The following is a 9,917-nucleotide window of genomic DNA, read 5'->3' on the forward strand; positions in this document are numbered from 1 at the left end:
TCGGCCTCGAGCTGCTGGTTCAGATCAGTCAGCTGCTGTCTGGCCACGGCTAGCTCTGCGGTGACCATCAGCTCTTCAGCTTCAAGTTGTTGAGGAAGTCCCTCCACTGTTGCAGAGCAGGAATCTGTCTCTGCTCCCTTCTCCTGAGCTGTGGCTTCAGCTGTTTTGAGCACATTGGTAAGCTCCTGCAACTTCACGTGCATGACCTCTTTTTCCTTCCGGTCAGCTGTGATTTCAGTCTGGTATTGCAGCTGCAGCTGATGGTTCTTCTGCCGAAGAGTCTCTATCTCTGCAGAGAGGCTGCTGATCTCCTTCTGATAGATGCTACAAAGGTCATCATAGAAGTGTCTGGCTCTCTGTTTCTCCATCTTTGATTTTTCTAGAGTCGCTCTCACAAAGTTTCACAATGACACGACAAGTGTGTGTGTGTGTTTGTGTGAAATGTAAAATCACCTCTACTGTAGCGGAACCATCTGCCTCTACATCCAAGTTATGGAACTAGAATGTCTATGACACGCGTAGTTCTAGATTGTTCCTTTGTGGTGCAGAATGTGAAAACTAGTGATCATCAGAAAATTGATTAGATGACTAAGTTTTACTAAACTGAAATAAGTAATGACACTCAGTGTGCTGATTAAGACCCCATGACCTGTCTGTCTGTCTGTATTTTAGAATAGTTTTCTCACTGAAACACAATGTTTTGTCTGATATGAGTTTCAGATGTTTTGAATGCAAAATGTGATTTTGCAACATTGACTTGAGTTATCTGATTTGGTTTGAAGAGTTTTTCCATAACATGCAAGGAGCTTGGCTCCAGAAAAATGGTCCCACTACAGTACAATAAATCTTTATTATCCACCATCATGGTGAAAAATTGCCTTTGGCTCACCGTATAAAAGATAGATTTAATCAGGAACACAGTTAAAAAGTTGAGAACACAGTTAAAAACAGATTTAAACAAATAAAATAGGGGGGGGGGGGGGGGGGATCATAGACTGTAAAGGGGGAAATAGCCTACAGTTTAGAGCAGTTCAATGTTAGTGCATTACTTGGCGGGGGGGGGGGGGGGGGGGGGGGGGGGGGGGGGGGAGGACGATGGCAAAAATGACAATCATATCTGGTCAATGAGCGAGACTGTTGTAACTTGTCTTTACAGATCACCCCTGGACCTCAAATTTGTGTATTTAATCAGTGATTGGTATGTGTCTTTTGTTTTGCCATTTCAGTCTTTGTACTAAAAGTATCTATAAATTAAAAGTTTTAAAATGTCAATCTGAACTGAATGTATGTAGGTTTGTGAGTTGTTGTCGTTTTTTTTTTTTTTTTTTTTTATATTACTACTCATCATTACCACTGTGAGCCGGTGTGGGGCGGTAGTGTAAGTGAGCGCTGGCCGAGAGCAGCGCGATTGCACCGGCCGAGGAAGAAGTTGCATAAGGGAAGTGCCGCAGTGAGTGCACCCTTGTTCTCTCCTGCGTACTTGTCGGCTACGGTTTTTTATCAGCTAATCAGAACAAACCGGCCTCATCGATTGTTTTTTAAACTCTAAATAATATCTGTATTGTATCAATTCTCCAGTACAGAATGGCCACCGGTAAGTCTGCATGCATTTTCATTGTCATTTTTTTCGTTGTGAATATTGAAAAGTAGGTCAAATAGCACGCGAGCTAACTTAGCTGCTAACCGCGAGGCCAGAAGGAGGGCGCCGTCTACTTCATGGATGTCTTTCGTTGGCAGCACAGCCAAGTTAGCTCTGTGATGAATTGACCAAACGGTGTTTTACAATTATCACAGACTTTTTGAATGTGTATTTTGTTAATGTACCCCCCATTGATGGCCATTAAAACGCGTAAAGACGTACGCCGGACGGAGCAGGGCCTGTCCGCGGCTGACGCTGCCCCAGGTGTCTGATCAACGCTCCTTTGTTTACACCGATGCTTTTGTTTTCGCGGCTCAACGAAACACACTTGTGCTACTACCTGAATCATTGTAGCTCCTCCAGGACGAGCCGTTTAACCCGTTTTACCCTTTTAAATACCGTGGTTTAACACAGTGCAGACGGTGAGCAGCATTTTAAAGACGCAAACAAACATGGTTGGTTTCGTTTCAACATGTAGCCCGAGCCAGCACAAATTTGACCGCCATTTTTTTTTTTTACTGTAGCATTGGCGTGGTGACGGACGGGCCTGTCCCACTGCATTCATACATACGACTTTAGCCTGCTGAGTTTAATTGGCTGCTCAGTAACCTTCATCTATACAATATACACATTTTCCTCCTTTTAAATCTTAATAATGAAAAAATACAGTTTCCTTTTATGTTTATTCTCAGCGGCTTCGTCAGACTAGCCACTTGGATTTCACTTTAAACACAAAAAACTTAGTTCAGTTGACTTAAATTGCCCTATGTGTTTAACTCCTATGGTGCTTGGGACGTGTCTTTTAATAAAGTTTATCTACCTTTCTTTCAGACTCGGGCTATGGTGGCTCACAAAGGTAACGTCAAACTTGCATTAATTATCTATTTGTTGGTCTACCGTTGTGCATATTCCTAAATAAAACGTATAAACTCACACAACTGTCAAAAACCAATTGAAGTTTAATATGAACTTTTATTGGCCAGCCTTAATTGAGACAATTTAATACCACCACATGAGAGTGAATGAATTACAATCTGGAAGCTAACTTTTTGTCTTTTTTTGCAGCTATGGGTCATACACTGGCCAACAGAGTGGACAGGTAAGACAGTCTAAGATATAGCCTGTTAGCTGTAAGTGTTGTGATTTCAAATGAGCTGCTTTTTTATTATTGAAATGTGTCTAACTTAAGTTTCTCATTGACAGGGTTATGGACAAGGAAATGGCAGCGGCTCTTATGGGGGACAGAATTATAGTGGCTATGGACAGCAACCAGGTGTGACACTAGTTTTAACCAGAGTGATGCGTTGATTCATAATTATGATATACAGTAACATGAAGATACAGTTAACATTAGGTGTAAGAAATACGTATATGTGTGTGTATATATAATTTAGATATACAATGAGTTGCTTTTTCTAGTCTCTTGATTTTAGAAAGATATTTGTAGTGGGATTTCATGCAAGATCTCATTCAAAACAATGAATTGAACAGTAATGTTTTGAAATAATCAGATGTTTTGGATTTATTTTGACTTTCTTGTTGACTCTGTTTTTAGCAGATAGTTACAGCCAGACTCAGCAGCCACAGAGCTTTGATAATTATGGACAGGATTCATCTGGGTAAGTTACTAGTTGTTAAAGTGCCGATTGAACAGTGGTTAGCCTGTGTGATGTGATTTTTCACTGAAATTCTTTTTCTATTAATGTGCCGTGGCCTGTTAAATGTAATACTATCAAGAATGCACTGCATATTGTTACATAGCTTGGAAACCAGCAAATGAATGATGCAGTATTCTGTAATTTGCCTTGTGGCTAGCATTACCATACTTGTCTGACCTGCCTCAAGTCTACAAAGTCTTTGGCATCTCTGCTATTCTAACTGTAACGACTTTTCTTAAACCCTTTGAAGGTATGGCGGCGACAAGTCATCGGCAACAACAACGTCATCAACTTATGGACAGCAAGGTTCTTATGGACAGCAAGCGTCCTATGGAGGCCAGGCGCAAGGAGCAGACAGCTACGGACAGCAAGGTTCCTACGGTGGGCAAGGACAGGGTGGTGGTGGTGGTGGTGGTGGTGGTGGTGGTGGATATGGTGGCCAGGGACAAGGAGGTGGCAGCTATGGAAGATGGAGTGAAGGTTTGAATAACTGACACCTCCGTCCATATAGAGACCACACCTGTGTCCACTTGTGTGCACATAGTCCATAAAATCTTGTCTTTGCATCAGGTGAAAGTGGCGGTCAGGGTGGGAGGTTTGGACGTGACCAAGGCGACCGGTCAGACGGAGGCGGCTATAGAGGCCGAGGCCGTGGTGGTTATGAACGTGGTGGATATGACCGCAGTGGCGGATACGAGCGTGGCGGATATGACCGTGGCGGAAGAGGTGGACCTCCTGGTATGGGGTAAGTTGCACAGTGCCACTGCCCCCAAGGTACCTCAATACACTGAAATGAGACATGACTTGTTGTCACTCACCCCATCATCACTCGTCAACTAAAAAAAAACATCCACATAGTTGATTTTCACCACTCATCTGCTTTGTGCTCCAGATCCCCCAAACTTTAGTGGTTTTTATTTTTGGTTGGTTTGTTTTGTTTTGTTCTTTTTTTTTTTTCTTCTTTTCTTTCATAGTTGTCACAATCATGTAGATAATATTCACCACCCCTCTGCATTTTGCTCCAGTTGCCTGAACCCTGTCAGAATTTCTTTATTCAAACTTTGATTCACCTGGAAATTTCTACACAAGAGACATGCTGCTTTTTAAAAATCATCACATGATTGCTCGCATGTACCGTAGGTTGTGGTTAATTAGAGGATCCATTCATGGTGGACGTCTTTGAGGTATTATGTAAATACATGGAGACTGAACATGTCTGACCAAATAGGAGCTCTAAAGGCACCAGAGAAACGGTTGTGCAGCCACCTCATCCCAGACAATGGGACTGTTCTTTTTCCACAATGCAACTGAACAGCCAGTAAAACCAGAGTTTTACCTAAACTGGTGATACTGCAAGGAGAAGGAAAGATTTCTTGCACATCAAGACTTGTGCTCCTCCGTTTGAAAATGGGCCCTTTTCGATTTTTAGGACCTGCAAAAAGTAGCACATGTCAGTTTTGGAGAAATAGCTAAGGTGCCCATCTGCCTGTGTTTCTCAGAAATGTAAGACAATGGGTTTGAATTATATTTTTTTTATTTTTTGGAGATCGACTTTGGCTTGGAGTTCAGTCTACATGCTGGGTGACTCGGTCACGTGAAACGTACTGGTATAATGTTTTGTAAATACGTATTTGTTATACATTTAACATATAAATCCGTAGAGCAGTGGCAACCTTTCACTGCAGGAATCAGCTATTCTCATGTTTTTGTAATTTGGCCTTCAGAGCCTTTTTTTGTGTTGTGCTGCCTTTTTTTTATTTTTTATTTTTTTTTTAATCAAAATAACTCCAGCAGCCAAACTTTTTTTTTTTTAACTGCCAGAAACTCCTCTTTGGTGTGTTCTTGTGCTCTGAGGACCATAAATAGTTCTTGAACAAAGGAAAGGCCTCTGAAACGATGCCCTTAGACCTGGAGCCACATCCTCAGCTGCTTCACATTCAACAGGTTTCATTCAAGTGTTGTATATTTGACAATGGCGAACATGTGTGTTGTGTTAACATGGATCTACATTTTATACTACAGGTATTCAGAGTGGTTGAACTAAAACTTGGACCTCAGTTAAAGGATCTCATAAACGCACTCAGTGGAAGATTTCTTAGCTGTTGATACACTCCTTCACATCAATTTGGCCTCCCACGATAAAGAAAAAAAAACACACATTCAGCTGGTTTTCCAGCTCTTCGTACCCATTGGTCATGTAAATGGAAGAAAAAGTATCAAATTTGTTTTGTAGATGGTGACCCAGTGACATGTCATAATTGTCTTCACACGTCTGCCAGATTGTTAAGTCAGAGCTGCCTAGTCGTCTGTTCATTGATCTCTAATGCCAAAGACTAACACATTCCTCGTGTGAGACATTTCCACCATAGTCGCACACCCTGGCAGGAGTGCATACTGATGGGGATGTAGGGGAGCTTTGAGCTCTCAGTTGGGACAAAGGAAAAGCCATCATATCTCCAATTTTTCCTCTGCAGAGGTGGTGACCGTGGTGGCTACAAAAATTACGGTGGTAAGTGACGAGCATCAGAACTGTGTCGGTGGGGGAAGAAAGAACTTGAGTTAGCAAAAAGAAAAAGAGGGGGATAAAAAAAAAACTCTGTGAATGCCACCATATTCATGTCCAGATCCCAAGGGACTCAACCTATTATTCTTAGCAGGATTTCTCATAAATGACTTCAGATATGGTAAAGAACATGGAGCCTGAGTTGTAAAATAATGGTACTGTTGCATGAAGACAAGGGCTGATTGTAAATGACAAAGGTGTTCCCAGGACGAAGAAGGAAGTCTTTCTAAAACTGGAGACATTTTGGTGGTTTTCATTTCTGGTGTAAGCTCCAAAAGAGAAAGAAAGAAAACAGAACAGTTTTGTTCTTGTTGCCAGGTGTTGGTATGTGGTGCAACGGGATGAAAACACCCATCAGAGAGCTGTAAACATGGACTTTGTTTAATTTTCTTTGTATCATTATGCATTGGTAGGGATGAAGTGATGATTCTTTTTCTCTGTGAAACAGTAATGACGGTTTCAAAGCATCTTCCTCATGTTTTCTCTTCCATCCTCTCATTTGTTTTACAGGCTCTCGAGACTACGGCTCAAGGGATGAACCAGGTGAGGCCATCTTAGAGAAGTGCATGTTTGGCTTTATCAATCGGCCAAGTCACTGTAATCTGGTATCGGAGTGATAATATCCCATCTGATCTCTGTATGTTAATAGTTTGGTCCATCCTGATATTATTGCTGACGTCTTGTCTCATCTCTTCACAGCCGGAGGCGGCGAGCAGGACAACTCCGACAACAACACCATTTTTGTTCAGGGACTGGGAGAAGATGCCACAGTTCAGGAAGTTGGCGACTTCTTCAAGCAAATTGGTATCATCAAGGTATCAAATTAGTCCAAATGCATAAAACATAACATGCCCATGTGACTGTAGAGCACTGTTTTTATTTTTCATGTCTTAAGCCTGTGTCACTGTGCAGTTTTATTTGAACCAGTAAACTAAGACGTAGCTGAGCATCAAACCAGTTTGAATACCTGGCAAAAAAAAAAAAATGCACGGAACTGAGTGTGTTTTTGTGCACACAGGTGAACAAGAAGACTGGCCAGCTGATGATCAACATTTACTCTGACAAGGCCACCGGGCGGCCAAAGGGAGAAGCGACGGTGTCGTTTGATGACCCCCCCTCTGCCAAAGCAGCTATTGACTGGTTTGACGGTAAGAGTGCTGGCGCGCACATGTCCAGTTCCCCAGTAAGATCAAAGCTCGGCTCTCACTGACATGTTTCAATTTCAGGCAAGGAGTTCAACGGCAAACCCATCAAAGTATCATTTGCCACTCGCAGAGCTGAGTTCACACAGAGAGGTGGTGGCAGAGGAGGAGGAGGAGGTGGAGGAGGAGGGGGAGGAGGAGGAGGACGAGGAGGTGTGTAGTCAGCGAAATAATAAAGACAATTTGTTATGTTGCTGTTCTGTTGTAAATTAATGGCCCTTTTTGCTTTTTAAGGTTTCAGAGGTCGTGGTGGTGGAGGACCCAACTTTGACATTAAGGGAGGCGACTGGCCCTGTCCCAACAGGTTTGTACATCAGGATTTCATGTTGCATATCAGAAAGGTGCTCATTATGGCCCCGTTTGTGATGTTGAGTTGATGTAATAACGTCTCTCCGTTTTCCCTTCAGCTCTTGTGGAAACATGAATTTTGCAAGGCGGCAAGAGTGCAACAAGTGTGGAGCACCTAAACCTGGAGATGCAGGAGGATTCGGAGGTGAGGGCTTGGACTTGATGAGAAGCTTTTTCTGAGCTGCTCTCTACCAGTTCATTATCCTTAAAAGATACCTTTGAAACACAACATAATTATATCTTCAGAAACTGAATGGTACAAAATGATTTGATGTCTTTTCCCTGTTGTTATTGTCTTAATTGTTTTACTGACAAAATTGTGGCCGTTTGTAGATCGTGGAGGAGGCAGAGGAGGTTTTGGTGGCGACAGAGGTGGTGGCTTCAGAGGCCGTGGTGGAGGTTTCCGTGGTGGAGACCGCGGAGGCTATGGAGGCGGCGGCGGCGGCGGTGGTGGAGGAGGATATGGAGGTGGTGGCTACAAGATGGGTGGAAGGTTTGTCAATATTTTTATTCTGCTCATTTTACCTCTTGAACTCTTCCTTCTGCAAGTTTTTAAGATGTGTGGGTCTTTGCTGATGCAGTTTGGCTCTGTGACCAGAAGAGGGTGTAGCTCGCCTGAGATGAGTAAAGAAATCCTGTAACTATAAGACAAATGCTGTGTCCCACTTTCATACTACATACAAAGGACAGACAGCATACATTAAACCAATTTCATACCAGGTATCTGCACATTGAGTGATCTTGCAGAGTTGAATTAAGTTTCCGTTGCCTAGTTCAGGGGGTTTTATCATCAAAATAAAATGTTTTGTTTTGTCTGCATGTTGGCTGTCAGGAAGTATTATACTCTAAGAACAGTTCAGTCCTATTTTAAGGCATTTCAATATCACCAATGCTGTCAGTAGTACAGTGTCTGCTTTGAGGCTTTAGCTCATAAAAGGCAACTGTCAAAGCAGAGGTATAAACATGGCAAACCGAACTATCAACTATTGCCAGAGTGCAGCAACTGGTGTTCCCTCATTTTCATACTTTATTTAGCCATTACACTGAGTATTCACATGATTATATTAGCACAGTGTAATGTGTGAAAGCCTCAGGTATAACTTGGTGAACATGCACACAGCAATTGATTATATAAGATTTATGGTCCTTCCTTGTCATTAACATCACTGGCTTGTTGTTGGTGTGTGTAGTATGATGTCACAATAGCAGGATATTGGGTGTTGGTAACCAGTGAAATTACACAGTTCTCAATACCAAATTTAATGGCACAGAAAAACACACAGACTGCTGCCGACAAGTTGCACAAAATATTACAGTGGACCTGTTGGTACAGCCCAACTTTCTGCTGCCGTTCCACCCAAGTGTCTGTGCCTTGCTCTCTTGGAGTTCGATGTCAGATTTTAAGGCTCGTACTAGGGGTTTCATACAGACCTCATCAGCTTCCCTATCACATTGACTGTGCAGTAGTAAATCAAGTCCTGTCACATTTTCAGAAGGTATTAGATCTCATCTATAGTGCATACCGACTGATTTGAGTATGTAATTTAGCCGCATTTATACTTGGAAAATGTACTTAATTCTTAATTGGGAATATAGTTTGCCACGCTGGGACCCTGCTGTCCTAAAGTCAGAGTGTCGGACACTCCCTTGTCCACAGAAAATCGTGTGTTCAGGAAGTGTGTGTTTTTTTTTTTTTAATTTTTTACATAGGATGGATGGAACTGGAGCTGGTCCGTATGGAAATATGGAAGTCCCTCTTAATGCATAAAAGGGTTCAATGATATAGGCCTAAAAATATTGACGTGATTGTACTTGTACACCATATTGCCAAGATTGTTTCCTTGAATGACAAAAGTTAATGTTGGTATTAAAAAAAAAAAAAAAAAAGAAACACTGGCAGTAACACAAGTCTTTCTCCTCTCCCCCACAGAGGCGAGCGCAGAGACGACAGAAGAGACCGGCCATACTAAGCGTTGAACAGATGGAAACCATTCCAGCCCTTGAGTTCGCCGTGGAGGGAGGGTTTAGTTTGGGAAACCTGTGATAAAGGATCGGGGAAAGGGGATAGATCAGATATTCTGATTTGTGTACCTTTTATTTGTAGCCAGTGCATCCCAACTATTACTGTTCATCTGTGAGTGAGGGGAGCATGTGTTGAGCTGAGGTGAAGGGGCTGATTGGGAGCTGTTGGCATGTGGTCAAATGTTTATTTTTTTTTTGTTTGTTGTTTTTTTTTTTTCTTTCTTTTCTATTTCTTTGTACATCCTTTTTAATTTTTCTCTCAGATTCTAGTTGCGGATGTTTTGTGAGGTAGACTTCATACCATTGTTTTGTATGAACGATTACAATGTTTTACTTGGATTTTTTTTTTCCAAAATGATATTAAAAACTGTGATCTTTTCTCCCTGCCTTGTGTGAGTTTATATATATCTCATCATCACTGGAAATGCTTCAAGACAAGAAATGTGTTTGTGATCCAGCGGTTATGTGCAGTTGGGGAGAAGTCT

At 42.0% G+C, this 9,917-nt stretch overlaps 1 protein-coding gene across 6 annotated transcripts; it reads left to right on the forward strand.

Annotated features, from left to right (window-relative positions):
* The first annotated feature begins 1,428 nt into the window (after nucleotides 1-1,428).
* On the forward strand, nucleotides 1,429-9,811 carry taf15 (TAF15 RNA polymerase II, TATA box binding protein (TBP)-associated factor). 6 transcript variants are annotated; one of them, XM_083984760.1, is made up of 16 exons: nucleotides 1,429-1,594; nucleotides 2,471-2,495; nucleotides 2,705-2,738; nucleotides 2,843-2,912; nucleotides 3,195-3,258; nucleotides 3,548-3,777; nucleotides 3,868-4,042; nucleotides 5,772-5,806; nucleotides 6,371-6,403; nucleotides 6,560-6,675; nucleotides 6,879-7,008; nucleotides 7,087-7,215; nucleotides 7,297-7,366; nucleotides 7,470-7,555; nucleotides 7,744-7,903; nucleotides 9,341-9,811. In XM_083984760.1, exons 1-16 carry the CDS (start codon nucleotides 1,585-1,587, stop codon nucleotides 9,378-9,380), a joined length of 1,407 nt encoding a protein of 468 aa, XP_083840886.1. In that variant the 5' UTR covers nucleotides 1,429-1,584; the 3' UTR covers nucleotides 9,381-9,811. The 6 variants fall into 6 exon arrangements, with proteins under 6 accessions (XP_083840886.1, XP_083840890.1, XP_083840887.1 ...); XM_083984764.1 differs by having other exon boundaries at nucleotides 3,548-3,678; XM_083984761.1 differs by having other exon boundaries at nucleotides 3,198-3,258.
* Nucleotides 9,812-9,917: the final 106 nt, after the last annotated feature.

Source organism: Trachurus trachurus (assembly GCF_905171665.1).
Source record: "Trachurus trachurus genome assembly, chromosome: 13".
Lineage (NCBI taxonomy): Eukaryota > Metazoa > Chordata > Actinopteri > Carangiformes > Carangidae > Trachurus > Trachurus trachurus.

Bases quoted from the DNA above. Each gene is read 5' to 3' on its own strand.
- taf15 (XM_083984760.1), top strand. The intron at 6,676-6,878 runs GTATCAAATTAG...TTGTGCACACAG, and splicing joins AGCAAATTGGTATCATCAAG to GTGAACAAGAAGACTGGCCA. The intron at 7,904-9,340 runs GTTTGTCAATAT...TCTCCCCCACAG, and splicing joins GGCTACAAGATGGGTGGAAG to AGGCGAGCGCAGAGACGACA.